The sequence below is a fragment of the Pelobates fuscus genome, chromosome 11 (assembly GCF_036172605.1).
Source record: "Pelobates fuscus isolate aPelFus1 chromosome 11, aPelFus1.pri, whole genome shotgun sequence".
Lineage (NCBI taxonomy): Eukaryota > Metazoa > Chordata > Amphibia > Anura > Pelobatidae > Pelobates > Pelobates fuscus.
In genome coordinates, this window is record NC_086327.1 from 68,586,165 (window position 1) to 68,606,284 (window position 20,120).

General features: G+C 43.6%; 1 protein-coding gene across 1 annotated transcript; it reads left to right on the forward strand.

Annotated features, from left to right (window-relative positions):
- The first annotated feature begins 1,968 nt into the window (after nt 1-1,968).
- On the forward strand, nt 1,969-19,393 carry UBE2S (ubiquitin conjugating enzyme E2 S). Its single transcript, XM_063437184.1, has 4 exons — nt 1,969-2,294; nt 12,006-12,153; nt 18,411-18,601; nt 18,978-19,393. Exons 1-4 carry the CDS (start codon nt 2,238-2,240, stop codon nt 19,269-19,271), a joined length of 690 nt encoding a protein of 229 aa, XP_063293254.1. The 5' UTR covers nt 1,969-2,237; the 3' UTR covers nt 19,272-19,393.
- The last annotated feature ends 727 nt before the right edge of the window (nt 19,394-20,120 follow it).

Consider the following 20,120-nt stretch of genomic DNA (forward strand, 5'->3'; position numbering starts at 1 on the left):
AGGGGGCAGGAGCTGCAGTGGGAGCAGGGGGTAGGGGATGCAGTGGGAGCAGGGTGATTGTGTGTGTGTGATGGATGTCAATCTCTCTCCCTCCCTTGTCACTCTCTCTCTTTATCCCCCTCCCTCCCTCCCTTGTCACTCTTTCTCTCCCTCTCCCCCTCCCTCCCTCCCTTGTCACTCTTTCTCCCCCTCTCCCCCTCCCTCCCTCGGCACTCTTTCTCCCCTCCCTTCCTTGTCACTCTTTCTCCCCCTCCCTCCCTTGTCACTCTTTCTCCCCCTCCCTCCCCTGTCACTCTCTCCCCCTCCCTCCCTTGCCACTCTTTCTCCCCCTCCCTCCCTTGCCACTCTTTCTCCCCCTCCCTCCCTTGTCACTCTTTCTCCCCCTCCCTCCCTTGTCACTCTTTCTCCCCCTCCCTCCCTTGTCACTCTTTCTCCCCCTCCCTCCCTTGTCACTCTTTCTCCCCCTCCCTCCCTTGTCACTCTTTCTCCCCCGCTCCCCCTCCCTCCATCCCCCCTTGTCACTCACTTCCCCCCCTGTTTCTTTCTTCCCCCATCCCTCCCTGTTTCTTTCCCCTCCCTCTCCCTGTTTCTTTCCCCCATCCCTCCCTCTCCCTGTTTCTCCCCCCTCCCCTCCCTCCCTGTTTCTTTCTCCCCCCCTCCCCTCCCTCCCTGTTTCTTTCTCCCCCCCTCCCCTCCCTCCCTGTTTCTTTCTCCCCCCTCCCCTCCCTCCCTGTTTCTTTCTTCCCCCCCCCCTCCCTATGTTGTAGCATGGCCGAGCTCTGTACTGTCCGCGGGTACAGGGAGCTTTTGTTTCCTGTACCCGGCGGACTAACAGGAAGTGCACACTCAGTGTGCACTTCCTGTTAGTCCGGCCGGGTACAGGAGACAGATGCTCCCTGTATCGGCAGACTATACAGGGCTCGGCCACGCTACAGAGAGGGAGTGACAGGAGGGAGCGCTTCCCTCCTGTCAGCCCCTCCCCTCATGGACGCACCAGCCCGGGCAGAGCTGCAGCCGCCTGAGGCTCTCTGCAGAGAGCTCGGGCGGCTGCAGCATCAGGGGGGCCGGCGGAGCTTGGGAGGATTTCCCCTTACCTGTCCCCCCCGCATGATTTGCTGGGGGGATGCGTCCCCCCCCGGTTCCTACGCCCATGTACACGTGAGACTTTGCTGAATACAAATATGTGTATCTTATTGCAGTAAAAGCAAACAGTATTATGACATTTACAATTAAAATGTCATGTAGAACTAAATTTCTTTTTTTTAAATAACAAAATGTTTTATTTTCTCCCATTTTTTTTTTCATATTAAACGATGTTTCATAGCTAAATATTTGATATTAAATGAAAGCCCTGTTTCCCCTGAATAAAATGATATATAATAAGTGTGGGTGCATTTAATATGAAAGAGGTGAATTACAGTTGGACAGACATATAGCACAAATGCCAAGTTTTGTTTATGTTTTGTTTTGTTCACAACGTGTACATTTGGCTCAGTCCTTAAGGGGTTAAGTGGTTAATATCCAGCAAATCACAAATAAATTAGCAAATAAACATCACAGTTAATTTTCAATTTTCGCGAGTAAACTCCATAAACATATAAACCAATACAGTTATAGAACTATATAATTAAACAAATAAAAGCAAATGCATACTCTCTATAGCTTTGTTTCATTCATTCAATAATCAAACCACATTAGAACATGTTCCAAACCCTAGAGCATAGACAAAAGCAGCCGTTACAATCAACGTACTACTTGTTTCACGGTGTCACTTTGTAATATTCAAACTTGCTAATAGTTAGCTTTCTACCATATCCCTCCACGTTACACATATGTCTCGTGCTCGGCAATTGGCTCAAACCGCTGTCAATTACAGTTAGAAAGCATTGACGAGCGAAGCATCCGTCGGTCCCTCCCGCCTATTGGTTGATGCGTGTGACGCGGCTCTCTTGCTATTGGTTCGTTAGACTGTACTATAGCGGGAGTGGCTTGACGGAACCGAAGGTTATATGAAGGGGTGTTGGGGTGTCACAGGCGCTTAGTGCCGGGGAAGTGAGGGATTTAGGGCGGCTTGGGTGTAGGCGAACGGGTTATCGAAGGGGGAGGGCGTGCTCGTTAAAGTGATTACTAGACATAGGCCCAGGTTCTGTATACGAACACCGTCATCACTCTATTATTTGTCTACCATTGCAATTAGGCCCTTATCTTTCTATTAAAGTCAAAATCAAAACACTCGCATGAGAAGAACTCATAACCGGTTTCCTGTGTCTCAGCCATCTTCGTGTAGCGTTATGGTAAGTATTTTATAATTCACAGATCATATTCTGCTAAATTAGGCCTTCTCTTGATTTGTTTAAGGTATGTTTGTGACTTGTTTTTTGGGGGGTTCTGCAAGGAACTAAAGAGCACTTTATCAACTAGATCACCTGCATTAACCATGCTTCTATTTGCTTGTAGTGTAATTCCTTGTAGAATCTGTAATACAGATGCTTTAATAATATGAAGTTTGTTTGTGTGGAAAAAGTGCATGCTCGTTAAGGTTTGTTTTGTGTTTTGTTTTTTTTTTGGGTGGGGGGGGGGGGGCTCTTCGTTTCCTGTGGCTTATATTTTTGTTGCATTGATTGGTCCCCAAGTCACTAGTATTTGCTATCCCACTAGGATAGTTCAGGTGATTGTTGTAGGTACAGGTGATGCTAAATTAAGGTTCATTTGCTCAGGTGTAGATGTGTTGTCATATTTGATCTAGTTGGTTTGTACATCGGGCTCGGGGATGAGGATTACTAGATCTTATTCTCTGAAACTGCTATGTTTATAAAAAAGGGTTAATCCTAGAGGGACCTGGCACCCAGACCATTTCATTAAACTGAAGTGGTCTGAGTGCCTAGAGTGGTCCTTTCACTGAAAAATACACCAAACTACGACATCATTGTACTGTATATTTCACGAGATACATTCAACATTACACAGTGTTGTCTTTTGGTTTTTGTAATGGTCGTTGGTTTGACAACCTAGTGTCATAATAACAATGCCTACGTGGTGTAACAAACAATTCGGGTAGCCAAGTCAAGGTTTGGAAGGGAGGGGGATTGGGGTACAGAAATGAGAGGATGGGGGGTTTTATGTTTGACAAATGTTGCAGGTTTCATTGTTAAAGGACCACTATAGTGCCCCCACCCTCAGGGACCCCCGCCAGCCGGGCTGGATGGAGAGTAAAGGGTTAGAACTCTCCTTTATTCCAACACCGGGCGGGGAGCTCTCCTCTCTGCCTCCGATCCTCCCTTTCGGCTGAATGCGCATGCGCGGCAAGAGCTGCGCGCACGTATTCAGCCGGTCGGATAGGAAAGCATTTACAATGCTTTCCTATGGACGCTTGCATGCTCTCACTGTGACTTTCACAGTGAGAATCACGCAAGCGCCTCTAGCGGCTGTCATTGAGACAGCCACTAGAGGATTTGGAGGCTGGATTAACCCTATTATAAACATAGCAGTTTCTCTGAAACTGCTATGTTTATAAAAAAAGGGTTAATCCTAGAGGGACCTGGCACCCAAACCACTTCAGCTCAATGAAGTTGTCTGAGTGCCAGATCCCATTAGTTTTAACCCTGCAGCTGAAAACACAGCAGTTTCAGAGAAACTATGTTTACATTGCAGGGTTAATCCAACCTCTAGTGGCTGACAGCCACTAGAGGCCACTTCTGCAATTTTCATTGAGAAAATGATACTTAAATTCTGGTGGATGACATCAGAGCCCGGCGTCAAATAAAATAATCATAGTAAAGCATTGAGTAATGCTTTCCTATAGGCGGGTTTGATTGCGTGCGCCTCTGGCCGCGCATGCGGCTCCACTCGGGTGCTGATGTCGGCAGGGGGAGGAGAGGTCACCGGCGCTGGATTAAGGTAAGTGGGGGGGGGGGACACCTATTAACACTAAAGTGCCAGGGCTATAGGATTCCTTTAAGTTACAGAATACACACAAATGGCTCCAAGTATATGAATAGTGTTGTTGAAGTAACAAACAATGCAAATGCCAGGTACTAGAATTGACGATCATCACCGCTGCCTCCTCCAAGAAAGTTTAGGCAAATGGGTAAAGTACAGAGAGAAGCCACTCATATAAGCAATACAGATGTGAAACGGGTCCAATACATAAGGCTCTTGTATGGGACTGTCTAGCCTGTATGAATCAAAAATATGCAGAAAAACAGTTAAAGTACAGAGAGAAGACTTTCCCTCAGGAAATGATACAGTAAAAATACCCCCTTCATATTTTTTTTTAATCTGCATTATGGTAATGAACTAGTAAAAGGCTGAACAAGTTAGTTTTTAAAGGGCACTCTTAAAGGACCACTATACTCGTTTTCCTGGCACTATAGTGTTAATAGGGCCCACCTCCTGCCAGGCCCTAGGGGAGGAAGGGGTTAAATGCTGACCTTTCTCCAGCGCTAGGGACTCTTCCCTCTTTCGACGAATGCGCATGTGCGGCAAGAGCCGCACGTGCATTCAATCAGTCCATAGGAAAACATTTCTCAATGCTTTCCTATGGACGCAAGCGTCTTCTCACTGTGAAAATCAGTGAGAAGCGCCTCTAGCATCAGTCAATGGGACAGTCACTAGAGGCTGGATTAACACTAATGTAAACATAGCATGCCATGTGAGGAGTGGCCAGTGGAGGTGTCCCTAAGCTGTAATGTAAACACTGCCTTTTCTCTGAAAAGACAGTGTTTACTGCAAAAAGCCTGAAGGGAATGATTATACTTACCAGAACAAATAAAAAAAGCTGTAGTTCTGGTGACTATAGTGTCCATTTAATCTATCAAAAAATATTTTGTGGGGGAGTACTAAAGGCACTATAATATAACTTCAGTAATATGTAGTTATATAGTGCCTACAATTTCCTTTAAATCTACTTTGCTGTCAGCATGTCAAACATTGGATTGGCAGATATCACCTATTTCTCTGTGCCTTATATCTGCAATTGTTCTTTGATAAGGATTTGATTGGATAAGTGTGGCGAAAGTAACCTCGCCACTGGTTTTTGGAGGGGCCTGTTTGCCAGCCTCCTGCCCTGCGACTACGGCCCTAAGAACTGTTTTTTTCGACTACCCAATTGCACGAACACCGCTGACCCGTACCTTCTACTCTACTTCGACACAGTGGCTGGAGACTAAGTCCCGTTCGAAGATTCGAACACTCGTTCGAATGGGACTTAGTCATTTTCTCAGTGTAAAATAGATCATGGAACTGTTTTGGGCATGAAAATGTGCTTGCGGTCGGTCAAAAGTGACTTATATCTATCTCCCGAACGGCTTCAAATGATTTTTGGGTATGTTTGTATTTGACATGTGCTGACTAATATGTGACTTTTATTAATATTGGATGTATAGTTTTGAAATTATGAAAGTTGGGTAAAAAGTATGGTTTAAACTAATTGTGTTACCTCTCAGCTAAGGGAAGGAGATGTGTGGGATGTCACCAGTGTGTGATTGGGTGATCCATAATTGTCTGTGGGCGTCTCCCTTGCATGCGAGAATTGCATTAAAACAGAGTACCTGCCATTAAACATCAATTCTACTTCACCCTCAACCTAGAGTCCTGTCTCATATTGGGGGAATTTCTAGATCACTACAAGGGATTGCTATGCTCTGCATACTCCCTTAGCTAATCACTACTAAGCTATTTTAAGAGCTTGTTCCTGATTCACTCTCTTGGAGTTCACACACTGGAACCTGGAGCCTTGTCGTAGGTCCAGGGTGGGTAGGAGACGGTGAGATCCCATCCAAGCTGCGTTGGTTGTGGTGTCTGCGTAGTGCTTGGAGCCCTCTGTAAGTGCTAGGAGCATCCTTCAACGGAGGTACCCAGTCGGGGTGCCAGGTGATCCGTTACAATAAATAGTCAGTCTTCAGTGAGGAGATTGTACTGACATGGACCAGCATAACTTTTTGGTTATTTTTGCCAACATAATGTAAAAGAATGTCTGCATAATGCTCACATACGGTTAAAGTGCCTCTGCTACCGTCTGAGGACTTTGCATACTTTTCATAGATCCTGATGGTGACATTGCCGTGGGTAGTGGACAGGCAAAGGTGAGTTTTACTTATCTAAATCTCTCTTGTGGGCAGTGCCATCCTCTTTCATCTGCTTTTGGTTCTTCAGCTACCAAGAGCTGACAGCAATGCGTGCACAAGAGTACTGCATTTTAATCTATCTAGGATGCCAGGGGATCCCCCACAGTTTTGTTTTTTTAAAACATATTAAATACATAAGCATGTCGTCCCCCCCATCACCCCCCTTCCTTCTTACCTTTGGTGAAGAGGAGGGGGGGGGGGGGACACAGCCATCCCTGGTGGTCCGAAGGTGGTAAGTATCTAGGACAGGTCCTGCAGCTCTCCTGTCCTCCTGCGCGATGCGCTGTGGAGCGTTGCCATGGTAACGCACACGCGCTCCACAGCTCGAGGACAGGAGAGCTGCTTCCTCGATCCCTCTCCCCTGCTGCTGGTCCTCCTGACAAGAAAGCAGAGTAGGCGCCTGCTGTTTTGGGCAGGCAGGTGCCTACTCTGCATTGATGGCGAACCTATGGCCGCGTGCCCACAGAGGGCCCTGTGTGCCACCTGTGACATGCGTGCCATAGGTTCGCCATCACTGGTCTAGACATTTCAGGCTAATAATAAATTTGTTCTGGTGAATATAATCAGTCCTTTCAGGCTTTTTGCAGAAAACATAGTATTTTCAGAGAAAAGGCAGTTTTTACATTACTGCCTAGGAGTACCTCCACTGGCAACTCCTGAGATGGCTACTACAGGTGCTTCATGGGGCAGTGGTGCACAGTGTGATATTCAGTTCCGCACCGAGGGTGGCTTTCGATATGTGCTGGGCTTCTCTGGTCGTACTGGTGCCAAAGCAGGGCGGTACGACACGATTCTTTGTTGATTACAGAAAACTCAATGATAGAACCGTGACCGCCTACCCCATGCCTAGTGTTCAAATTGGGTTCACCCTCTGTATGGAGACACTGAACTTTCCTCATAGAGATGCATTTCTATAGAGATGCTGTTTGGCCAGCGCTGTTTGGCTTGTGCTGGCTCTGCCAGTGAATGTCAGCCAAGGAGTCAGATCAGGAACTGAGCCAGCAGCAGCAGGCTGGCATGAAGGTAAGATTTTAATACATTTAGAGGGGCTAGATAGTGTTTTTAACACGCCACCCCAAAGAGCATGAGCCCTAGCAGACACTTTGCTACTAGCAGGTGGCTTCACAAACGCAAAGACTGTGCCGACCAATGGGAGAAGCGCTACCCCTCTGCATAGTCCATGCCATATCCCCCCTCCCTGGCCAGGTAAGAAGCATTTGTTTAAATGCACCCTCCCCCCCCCCCCCCCCCACATAATACGATAATACACAAGTTGCATAGCTACACAAACACTGCATTCACTATATACAAACTCACTGCATTCACCTTGCATGCGCTATACAAATGCACATACTGCCTTCATTACATACACACTACATAAACACACTGCATCCACTACACTCATTTATTCTTGAAAACATGAAACATTCTGACTGGCATGTATATTTTGTGCATTTACCTTAACTAAAAAAAAAATTGTAAATAAATAATGACAATGTTCAGTTAACAGATTTGTGTAGAAGTAGTTTGTTTTCAAAACGGTAAATGTACAGTGTATCAGTTATTGGCCTGAAAGTTCACTGATTATCGGTATCTGCTCTAAAAAATAAATATGGGTCAATCCCTACATACAGCGGCCAATTGGCATTTAGGGAGGGGAGGTGTTTTGCCGATCCAAAGAAAAAGTGCACAAAACCAACTTGAACCCTAGGCATGGGGTAGGTGTCGGTCACGGTTTTATCATTGAGTTTTCTGTAATCAACACAGAACCGCGTTGTACCGCCTTGCTGGGCACCAGTACGACCGGGGAAGCCCAGCACATATCAAAAGCCACCCTCGTTGCGGAACTAATGTAGAGTGACAGGTCCAGCAATGCTTCAAGTGGGGATGCCGAAGAAACAGACTTCCAGAAAGATGTGCGTTGGAGGCAAAGTGTAACGAACTGCGCTAATATAACGGTTTCCCCCCCAGCAGAGTGCAACCCTTCCGCTCCCCGCCACCCCAAAGAGTGTGAGACCTTTGCGGCTTCACAACCGCAGAGACCGTGCCGACCAATGGGAGAAGCGCTACAATTTCACTTGGTTTAAGCCGGTGAAAGCGACGGCCAATCGGGAGAGAGGGCGCGAACACGCAGCGGCCAATCTGCATTCAGGGAGGAGAGGTGTTTTGCCGACCAATCGGGAGAAAGGGCGCAAAACCAATTTGAATGGTAGCGCTTCTCGAATTGGTCTGCAGTCTTTGCATTTGTGAAGCCGCTTGCTAGTTTCCTAGTGTCGGCTAGGGCTGGCGCCTCTCCTTGGTGGATGTCTCCACGTCGGTAGCACCAGGGAGATAGCTCTTTGGGGTGGCGGGGAGCATGAGGGTTGCACTCTGGGGGACAGTTATATTGGCTCAGTTCGTTACTGTGATTAATCTGAAGAGCTCATGATGCCTGCAGTATGTATTGTTTTACTATGAAAAGATGAACATACTGAGTTTTATCACTCTGCAGCTGAAGGTGTAACTCCACCTACTGCAGTGTAATTGGGGGAGTCAGGCCAGCCTGGAACTCTTATTACAGCCTGGCTAATATGTAAATTCTGTGCTTATGTACAGACAAATATTTATTGGCTGAGTTGTACTCTTCCTATCATTACTACAGGAGTTCTGTAGTGGTTGGTTGGAGTAAACATGCAAAATTAGAAATTTTGAGGTAAACATAGAAACGTATCCTAAATACTTACATGGTTAAAATCTATAGTACCAAGAAAAGCTTTATTTCAGGACTGAGCCTTCTTGTTGCAATGTGCCTACTCTACCTCCCCCCTCCATAAGTATAAAGATACTCAAATTGGGTTTCAGCTTCATAGAAATTCCAATCCAGTCAAGATGTAGCTACCCCAGCAGTCACCAGCAACAGAAAATTTTTATGGAATGTCTCATGGGATACTCCTTAAACCTTAAAGGACCACTCTAGTGCCAGGAAAACATACTCGTTTTCCTGGCACTAGAGTGCCCTGAGGGTGCCCCCACCCTCATGGCCCCCCTCCCACCCGGCTCTGGAAAGGGGAAAGGGGTTAAATCTTACCTTTTTCCAGCGCTGGGCGGAGAGCTCTCCTCCTGCTCTCCTCCTCCGATCCGCCTCTTCTCCTCCCCGTCGGCTGAATGCGCATGCGCGGCAAGAGCTGCGCGCGCATTCAGCCGGTCACATAGGAAAGCATTCATAATGCTTTCCTATGGACGCTGGCGTGCTCTCACTGTGAAAATCACAGTGAGAAGCACGCAAGCGCCTCTAGCGGCTGTCAATGAGACAGCCACTAGAGGACATAGGGGGAAGGCTTAACCCATTCATAAACATAGCAGTTTCTCTAAAACTGCTATTGTGGCGAAACCAGCTTCGCCACTGTGAACTGGAGAGGCCTGGCTGCTAGCCTCCTGCCCTGCGACTACGGCCCATGGACATATTGCTCTATAAACACTATATTTGGGCATGTAATAATTTATATTGCTGCTACTGGCCCTTTAAAATCAGCGATGTACATATTGGGACTTTTGGGACTAATGTCCCTTTAAGACTTTGTAACATATCATAGTAATACTGTCTTAAATATTATGTAGGTATTTATGTGTTCAGTTAAACTGGGGATATGTAGAAATGTGTGTTTTATGTGTTAAATGTATCAGTATGTAATTTTATGTCTTTTACTGTCTTTTTGCAACCATGTGGTTAATGGAGTCTGACTCTAGTCCTAGATAATTGGATTACTTCTCCAATTATCTCCAGGGCAGAAGGGAGGAAGCCGGGATGCATTGTGGGGGATGTTTTACTTCTGTTTGGGCCAGATTGTGCCATGCTGCAAGCCAGGGCCCAAAAGATACTTTTAGTAACTTTTAAACCCCTGGTCGGATTCATGCCATTTTTTTAATATGTTGTTCCCCTGAATGGATTGATTGTGGATATGTATTTTTATGTGAATGTGATGTATGGTTTTAAAGTTATGAAAGTTGTGTAAACGTATATTTTACACTGTATGCATAATGGGATTATGTGTCACACTAAGGGGAGGGGATGTGTGGGAGGTAACATCTATGTCATTGGTTCTTTTATGCCTCCCCCTGGGTGTGGCCTGTATGTGTGAGTTGGAAATAAAAGCCAGACTGGGTGTCCCAGTCTAGAGTTCCTGCTTAACCCTCAAAATGAAGGGTCGTCTCGTTCTTGGGGGGAATTGGATTGTAAGCTGACTGCCAAGAGTGTAAGCGGATTGTATGCTTTTCTTGTTCAGCTGTTCCAGTTCGGAGTGTTATTTCGTATCCAGATCGGGAGTTTGGTGTTCTGCAGTAGCTGTGCCTGTCTCTAGAAAAGGGGATTATCGCCTAAACGGATTTAACCCCTCCTATGCTGAAACGGTCCGTTACAGCTATGTTTATGAAAAATGGGTTAACCCTTGAAGGACCTGGCACCCAGACCACCTCATTAAGCTGAAGTGGTCTGGGTGCCTAGAGTGGTCCTTTAATGATGTACTTTCTGCTATTAAGAGATGACGCATGCGTGAATCGCCAGTTGCAGACATGAAAGGATGGTACACACGAGGGACAAGTTTAGGTAAGTAAACTTAACCTTTGTCCACCGGACCCTGAGCAACAATGTCAGGGTTGCAAATTATGCAAAGACCCCCAAACTGTCACAGATCGACTTTAAAGGGAAACTATAGTCTGTTTTCCTGGCACTGTAACTCCCTATAGTGCCACCGTATGTCAAGATCAGCACACTTACTTGCCTTCTCTTCAGCTCCCCTGTCTAACTCGTGTGTCCCCCGGCTGTCGCTGTTGCCATGGGTTACTACTATACATTACACAAACACACAATCTGCATTCATTATATACACAAACACACTGCATTCACTATATACACATTTACCCACACACTACACACTGTATTCATTATACACACTTCACAAACACACACTGCATCCACTACACACGCACTGCATTCACTAATCAAATACTCTCACTGCACACACACAAAAATTTGACTGGCATGTATATTTTGTGCCATTTACCTTACTAAAAAAAATTTGCAAAAAATAAACATTTTCAGTTAACTGTAGATTTGTGTAGAAAGGTTTTTTTTTTTTTTAAATGGTAAATGTACAGAGTATCGGTAAGATATTGGCCTGAAAGTTCAAGGATTCTCGGTATCTGCTCTACAAAATGCCTGTTTTATACAGTTATACACGACGATCTTCCTGCTTGTCCTCTTTGCTCTTGGCACTTAATGTGCTTGCAGCCCACATCATTGTTGTACTCTTGCACATGTTACTCCATAAACAGCCTTTTTTCTACTGTTGTCACTGACGCCAGGGGAAAATGAAACTTGACAAAGGTAGCTTTTCACCACAATGGTTTTGATGGGCATCTGAGTCTTTTCAGGAGGATCCTAGGCCCTAAGAGTAAGTCTCCTATTCATGTTTTGCTTGGAGCACTTGTGCTCAATTGTGAGAATAGAGGCTAAAGTGCTAGGAATATGCATGTTTTAAATAGCTTGTTTATCATATTCTCACTTTTGCATTATAGTTTAAAGAAAATTCTTTAAATTAGACATACTCTCCAAGGCAGCAATGATTTCAGTTTGAATTTCAAAATTTCAACCAAAATAGCCACTTTTATTTACCCAAAATTCACGCTTTGGGGGATTATTCTTTAAATAACTCGTAATTTTAGTTGAAGTAAAACTGAATTGCTAATTTTAGGCTAAAATATAGTGAATTTTGAAAGTTTATTTTACTATGCTTATAGGCACATACTATGTGATATATTTTGTAAGTATTCAATTACTATTCTACTGTTGAAGATGCAAAATACTTGTGTTGTGAAGTAAATGCATGACTTTTCTCTTGACAGAATTCAAACGTTGAGAACTTGCCACCACATATAATTCGCCAGGTTTACAAAGAAGTTTCCACGTTGACATCTGATCCCCCAGAAGGAATAAAGATCTTTCCTAATGAAGAGGATATAACAGATGTACAAGTCAGCATTGAAGGACCAGGTTGGTAGAAAATCCAAAATTTTAATGATCATACCTATAGCATCATGCAAACGCAAATCTAGAACGTGTCCCCCCGAAGGAGTTACAAATGTAAATAATTTAAAGGACCACTGTCCTTAAATTTTCACTTCGTTTTTTAACGGTTTTACATGTAGTGAAACCTAAAGGGACACTCCAGGCACCCAGGCCACCACTTCTACACATTGGAGTGGTCTGGGTGCAAACTCCCACCACCCTTAACCCTGCAAGTGTAATTATTGCAGTTTATAAAAACTGCAATAATTACACTTGCAGGGTTAAGTCCTCCTGTAGTGGCTGTCTATTAGACAGCCACTAGAGGGACTTCCGTGTTCCTAGAACACGAAAAGTGTTTTAAACTATGCTGGACATCCTCAAGCTATGCATGAGGACCTCAAGCTTCACTGGAATCCCCATAGGAAAGCAATTAATAATCCTTTCCTATGGGGAGGTCTAATGCGCATTAGGTCTCCCTCGCCGGCTGACGGCGGGGGAGAAGCGTGGACGGAGCCTGACCCAGCGCAGAGTGACACGGCGCTGGATTCAGATAAGTCTCTGAAGGGTTTTAACCCCTTCAGCAACATGGGATGGAAGGGAGGAGGGTTCTGCAGTGCCAGGAAAACAGATTTTTTTTTCATTGCATTGGAGAGTCCATTTAAAGGAAAACTATAGCATTAGCAGCAATACAAACCTGTTGGGAAGTGAAGATTCGACGACGGTTCAGCTAGTGTTCTTTCGATTTAGATCCCCACCCCCAAATCTAAATACAATCTCTAGTAAAAGGGTATTTTTTCCAGCATAGAGATAGTTTGTGCATATAGGAGCATTGGGTAAGAAAAGCACATGCCTTCCCATCACTGTGCTCCTCCAGTGAAATGGAGGTTAGATGTAAGAAAAGAGTTTTGCTATTTTCTGACTGCAAACTCTGCTCAAGACAGCCACTAAAAGCATATTTAAAAGCATGCTCTTCAACAAGGGTTTCCAATTATTTTTTCCCGTGGAACCCTTTGACATAATGTACAGACAACGTGGAACCCAAAGTATTTTTTGGCGCTGTAGAGCAGATAGTAAACAGATAATAGTACTTAAAAGCAGCACCCACGTCTATATACGCTGTGACACTGCATGCATCCATATATTCTCTGGTCGGGTGCCGCGGCCCTTTAATAGCCCTGTTGAGCGATGAAATCGCAGCGGCCATTTTGCTTGACAAAATAACGACAAATGCATTTTCTTCTCGCGGAACACCAATTGTGAAACACTGTTCTACACACATCACTTCAGCTTACTTTGTCTGGAGCATGTCATAATTTGACCGTTTATAAAAGTGATTTCAAAAGAAATCACTTTATGTAACTGGTACAGGAGAACACCATATTTTATTCAAACGGCAGATGTGCCATGCTAGCTTCCCCCTTTCTCAGTGATTTTTATTTTAGCATAGTGAGAAGCATTGGAAAGCCGGTCACTGCTCCAGCACAGAGACTTCTCGATGAGAAACTTGTTATTGAAGTATTCCATGGCTCAGACTTGCAAAATGTTATTGGTTATACCTCCAAAGAAAGCATACAGAAATAAGTGCATGAAATTTTAACTGCAGATAAATTGTGATTAAAATAATCAGTGGAATGTTCCTTTAAAGGGATCCTATAGTGCCAGGGAAACAAAGCAGTTTTCCTGGCACTATAGATTTCTAAGGTGCCCCCCCTTTTTTTTCCTCTTGGTAACTTACCTTAACTTACCCCTTCAGTAACTTACCTGAATTCAGTGCCCATGTTCCTTGGCACTAGCTTAGGCGTGGGATGTCAACCTGCGGGGGAGACCTAAGACGCCTGTGCGGTAATGGCTGCGCTTGCATTAGAACATTAATGCTTTCCTATGGGGGGGGGGGGGGAGGAGTAATCGTGAAGACGTCCAGCGTCGGATAATGGACCAAAGAAAAGTTTAGATTTCGGAAGCCCTAGTGGTTGTCTGGTAGACAGCCACTGTGGGTTGACTTTGAGCTGCAATGTAAACATTGCAGCACTAGGTGCAAAAGGGACACACAGTACCCAGACCACTTCAATAAGCTGAAGTAGTCTGTGTGCCTACAGTGTCCCTTAAAGTTTCAATAAATGAGAAGTAAGAATGTGTTTACTTTTTTAACTTTTGATTTGAATGCACTGATCTTTCAGTCACAGTGGGGTGAAGCCATATACCCAATATTTAGTTCTTGATTGGGAGAGGCGGGGCATAAATTCAGTAAGATTAAGCCTGTGGGAAGAAAAAAAGGTAAATGTGCTAGAATTTGAGGGCTTTGTAAGTTGGTGTCAACCGTGTAAATTGGGCTCTGAAGTGTACAGGAAGCAAGTGTGGGGCCAGCAATCAGTCAGAAAGTTGAACCTGACAGCAGCATTCATTAGACTAACACTGTTATTATTTGGAAGTGTATATATGTACATAGGAAAGCATTTATTATATATGTATGCATCCTAATGGAATTTTTTAGTATTATCCATAAATGGGGTATTCCAGAATTTGTTTTCATTATACAAAGTATGGTAAATGTATAGTTTTCTACGCAAAATATTTCAGATCCACAAAGTGTCTGTTGCCTTCTGGTGTCTTTGGTGGCATCACTGCTTGGCGTGCAGTGGAGAGTAGATATACTTATCTGATGCTATCCCCATTCATATGACTGTGGTAGCCTCTGTAGATATTATCTTGTAATGAAGTGACAACTTGGTAAAGGTGGCTCTGCCTTTTGCCATGTGCAGGAAAATGCATAAGGCAAAGTAGCAGTCACTATTTTTCCATGTGTATTTTATGGGAAAAAGTTGACAAGAGAGAACTGGTTAGGTGTGAAGAGCAGTGGAACTGATTGAAGCAAGGTAAGTTTATGGTGACTGCCACTTTAAATATTGCAAGACCAAGGAAACCATGTAAATTCAAATTCATTTTATCCTTGTATTCATCTGGTGAAGTATGAATTTATATTTTTGGTAACCAGAACCACTATCTATACATACAGTTGGTGGGGTTTTTTTATAGGAGAAAAACTACAAGGAAGATGTTACTACCGGTCCACATTTTGACAGGCATTTAAAGAGACCTCATAACTACTCTATCTTAATGAAGCATTATGGGTGCATAGATACTGTATTGCAATCTTACTGCTCCATTCTCTGCTGTTTAGACATTTGGGTTTGTTTATGGTGCCCTTGGTCCTCCTGGCTTTGACACACAGTCTCCATAAAAAAAGTTTGTGTTTTGGAGTTTTTTGGTTTTTTTTGCTGTGTATATAATTTAGAAATTATTTCCTGCATTAATTTAACTTTAATCACACACAAGACTTGCTGTAGCCTCTAGCATGTAAGTAACAGGGAATGAACAAATTCTAAATTAAGCACACTGTACAAAAAGGGAAGTTAAATGTGACCTTTTTTCAGGAAGTGTGTAAGGAAATTGTGTGCGCTACAGCCTGGGTAGAAATTTTAGAGACACTGTAGGCACCAAGACCACTTCAGCTCATTGAAGTTGTCAGGGTGCAATGTCCCATGTCTCTTGACCATACAGTGGTAATTATTGCAGCTTTTGAGAAGCTGCAATAATTACCTTGCAGGATTAACTCCTCTTCTTGCAGCCAATAGAGGGACTTCCGGGTGCTTAGACGACTCTTGGTGTGGATGTGCATGAGGCCTTCCAGCGTCACCCGAATCCCCTTAGGAAAGCATTGATTAATGCTTTTCTATGCGGAAATCCTAATGTGAGCGCGGCCATAGCCCGATTATCGGCGCTGGATTTATTAGAGAAGTGGCTGAGGGGGCACTGTAGGATTCTGTAGTGCCAGAAAAAAAGTCTGTTTTCCTGGCGCTATAGTATCCCTTTAAATAGCAAACCAAACAGTTGAAAACATTTACGTAAAGAACTTCCTTGAAGAGTGGGTAGGAGAGGGAGGCAATAGAAATACTGGCTTTAATTACCAACAGGTACATCATTGATTCTTACTCAAGATGTGTATACTTTAGTAGAGAACAAAGAAGAGTATATTCAGATGTACTCTTGTGGTAGCAACTTGTGAATCAAAAGATAAATCTTTGAAGAAAATTGACTTTATTTCGACATTTTCTTCTGTATTCATGTGTTTTCTCCATTTTCTGTATAAATATTGGTTATTAGTTCGGCAGTTGAAACTACCGAACACTGACCACCCTCCTGGCTTGTTAAGTTCAAAAGTACAGTTGATTAAGTGTTCCCTGGGTGGCCGCTGTTCGTATAGCCGAACGCCACGTGGAAAAGAAAACGGCGGCCATCTTGTTCGCACGAGGGGAGACAGCGGGACTTGGTCGTCGAGTGTCTGGAACTAAAATCGGTAGTTTTCAGCGGTGGTTCGTGAGGCCGTGTCCGAACACCAGCTTCTCCCACCTACCGAACAGCCAGAAGAGCGTCATTCGGTAGTTATCTTCGTGCAGACAAGGGGAACAATCGCTACTATGAGCCAGGAGGATCTATTCGGTATTTTGCTCGCTTTTCACCTTTTTCCCAATTGACCAACCGCACACGCTGAGTTCGTGGAACTGTTTTGGGCAGGCGCCTCGTGTGTGGTCGGTAAAACATGACTTCCACACTTTTCAAGAACCCCTGAACCGATCTGGGTGAAATTTGGATATGTATTTTGTGGGGATACCTTGTGGGGAAAGGGGTGTTCTAACTTTTGGAGAAAATGTGTGCCCTTGCCTGGAGATAATTGATTTATTCCTTAACTTATCTCAATATCTCCCAGGCAGAGGGAAGGTGTGTAGGTGTGTATTAGTGAAATACTGTATAATGATTGGTTAATGTATTTGTTTGCTGTGGGAGGTCCTCTTGCAGGAGGATTTCTCATAAAAGCCAGCCTGTTTTCAATAAAGATTAGTTATGTTACACCCTTCATGAAGTCTGGGCTCATGTTTGGGGAATATTCTATTTGTTGGGAAGAAGCAATCGTCTTGGAAGCTGTATTCAGCTCTACTATTCCTCTACTCCCTGCTGTAGCTATAATCACTTGGGCTCAGCTGTTGGGAAAGGAATAGAAGACCGCAGTACCATAACCACTGCAGGTCTTAACAAAATCTGATTGCCATTATTTATTTTTGAGACAATTGGCATTTTATATTATTACATTAATCTTAGTTTTGCTGATGTTATTGTGCACAAAGTGACATTCTATGTACTTGACACCAGTGACATAATTAGAATGTTAAACTATTCCCAACCCCCCCTTCCCCCACATCCCAATAAAGACCGCAGAATAACAATGGAACAAGTGGGTTAAAGCGGCACTCTTGGCTGAATCCTGTTTCTTTTTAACCCCCACCTGACTCCACTAAATCTAATTGACCCCCTAGTCACCTCCAAATGCCCCTAAGCACCCCATCTTACCTAATTTTGCATCTTTATTTCGTGTCCTGGGCGCGACCATCTTTGTGTCCCTGTGGGACACCTAATCTGCCCACACTAAATAGCGCTGTGAAATTCCTGCGCATGCGTACAGGAATTTCATCCATTTATTTGTCAGAAATCATCCGAATGCCCCTACTCGCTATGCCATGCGTAAGGACATGTCTACTAAACTGTTAAAGTAAAAAAAGCCCCCTAGTGTCACACCACCCATGTCGTGCGATTGGGAGCTATTAAACTGAAGGGGGGACTTGCATCCCTCCCTGGCCGGGTGGGGGCCCTTAACCCATGAGCGGCCTAAATTACAATAGGTGTGGGAGAGGACAATAGGTCCCCCCTGCCATTTTCATTTAGGACACCCACCCATGAGCAGCGTGTAGGAGCCCTAAATGAAATTGGGGGAGGGGGGATGGACCTATTCTTCCCTTTGGCCCCCGGGGCTAAATTTACCCCTCCCCCAGGTGACTAGGGGTCCCCTTGCAACCCTCCCCCACCCAAAAAAGTTTTTCAATGTTACAGTTTTGAAAATTATGTACTACAGCAGCATTTCTTGGAAAATTTTAAACACGATTGCTGCTTTTGGGTAGGAAATGGTGCAGCTGGGAAACATGAATGCTCGTGCACAAAATGTTATGGCCAGGAGTTTGAGAAGCCAATATGTTGTGGGTGCAGATTCTTTTGCAGGCACTGTGCATTGAATTAGAGATTGTGTCCAAATCTGCTGGTGTTCCTCATTACAGGATGCTTTTGACACATGCAAGTTTTTTTTTTGTTTTTTTTAAACTGTTTTATTAAAACTAGCTTGTGTTTTTCCTTAACAGAAGGCACCCCTTATGCTGGAGGGATTTTCAGAATGAAGCTAATCCTGGGTAAAGATTTCCCAGCAGCACCTCCAAAAGGATACTTCTTAACAAAGATATTTCACCCAAATATTAGTACCAATGGAGAGATATGTGTCAATGTATTGAAGAAAGATTGGAAGGCTGAGTTAGGCATAAGACACGTTTTGCTTGTAAGTATAAATGTTTGGGGACTACTGTTGGATAACTATGGATTGCTTGAGGTAGTTCTGCATTTTTGCTTTTAAATACTTTTGCATATTGAGTAACTAGATTATTTTCAGATGGAAATAAAACTTCAAATACTTTTGCACACTTGTTACATATTAAAATCGTATTCATAGGTTTCTTGATTGTATTTGCTTTATTTTTTCAATATAAAGCACTTTATTTTATCATTGTTTGTCATTTGTCTGTTGATTGCAATTTTTCAAGCTCTATTTTTCCCTCCTTGGATAATGCATCTGACGTCTTCTCATGCTGCAGAATGTAGGTGTAATTAAGAACTAATCTTTGCTTTCACTAATATTGTGTATTTTCTTTCCTAAGACAATAAAGTGTTTGTTGATTCACCCGAACCCAGAGTCAGCACTGAATGAAGAGGCCGGGCGCCTCTTACTGGAGAACTATGAAGAGTATGCATCCCGCGCTAAACTCATGACGGAAATCCATGCTCAGGCTTCCAACTTTAGGGGCAAGGATCCTACAGACCCATGTTCTTCTGCTTCAGCTACAGTGGCAAATGGGGATGGACCCATGGCCAAGAAACATGCTGGAGATAGGGACAAGAAACTTGCAGCAAAAAAGAAGACAGATAAAAAACGAGCTTTAAGGCGACTTTAAAAGAAAAAATAAACATTATCCATGGGGCTGTAAAGGCTTTAGGATCAAAGCATGAATGGAACTTGTGTGCAGACTATTAGATTGGGTGGGAGGGACTGAAGAACAAGGGTTGGGGAGTCAATTCAAATTCCCTTTTCCCCTGCTTTATTTCGTTTTTTTAAAGAATTCTTTGTTTTTTTTTCCACTCTTAAGTTATTTAAATTATAAATCTATTAAAATAATTTTTTCATATGATTTTCTTTTTCATTGACGTTTGACTGTCACAGTTTCATGCTTCTCTGAGGTGTCTATATGTTCTATATTGTACTTAATATATATTTGTGGTTTATTTCAACTGAAAATTGTAATGTGCTTTATGGTTTCTGCTGGCCATAATGTACAGGTGGATAAGCCATTTATTGCATGGTCTAATACAGGGCAAGGATTGTTGGATAACAATTCACTCTTGTTCCTTCAGAACGGCAATGTTTTCAGCTACAGGATTAAAACGGTGTGGGGGAGGGAACTCATGGCACTTAGACCACTTTATTGTGCTTATAGTATTCCTTTAAAGGAAAGTTGGTATTAGGAATACAAAACTGTATTCCTAATACTATAGTTTCCTCTTGTCCACCTTCCCTAGGGCACTCCTTTTGGGAAATTAAAAACTTTTTACCAATGCCCCTCGGTGCTTAGTTTCATTCCTCCACTGACAGCTGAATATGCTTACCTATGGGGGTTTTTCTAGACACTGGAAGTTGCATGAAGTCAAACTCTGGGGAAACAGGAGGAAGCGACTCTAGTGGCTGACTAGTTTATCTATTGTAAAGCGCTACGGAATCTGTTGGCGCTATATAAATGGCAATAATA

Excerpts from the sequence above, each read along its gene's own strand:
- UBE2S (XM_063437184.1), top strand. The coding sequence starts at position 2,238 with ATGAGAAGAACTCATAACCGGTTTCCTGTGTCTCAGCCATCTTCGTGT. Across the intron at positions 2,295-12,005 it reads CATCTTCGTGTAGCGTTATG|AATTCAAACGTTGAGAACTT; the intron begins GTAAGTATTTTA and ends TTCTCTTGACAG. Across the intron at positions 12,154-18,410 it reads AGTCAGCATTGAAGGACCAG|AAGGCACCCCTTATGCTGGA; the intron begins GTTGGTAGAAAA and ends TTTCCTTAACAG.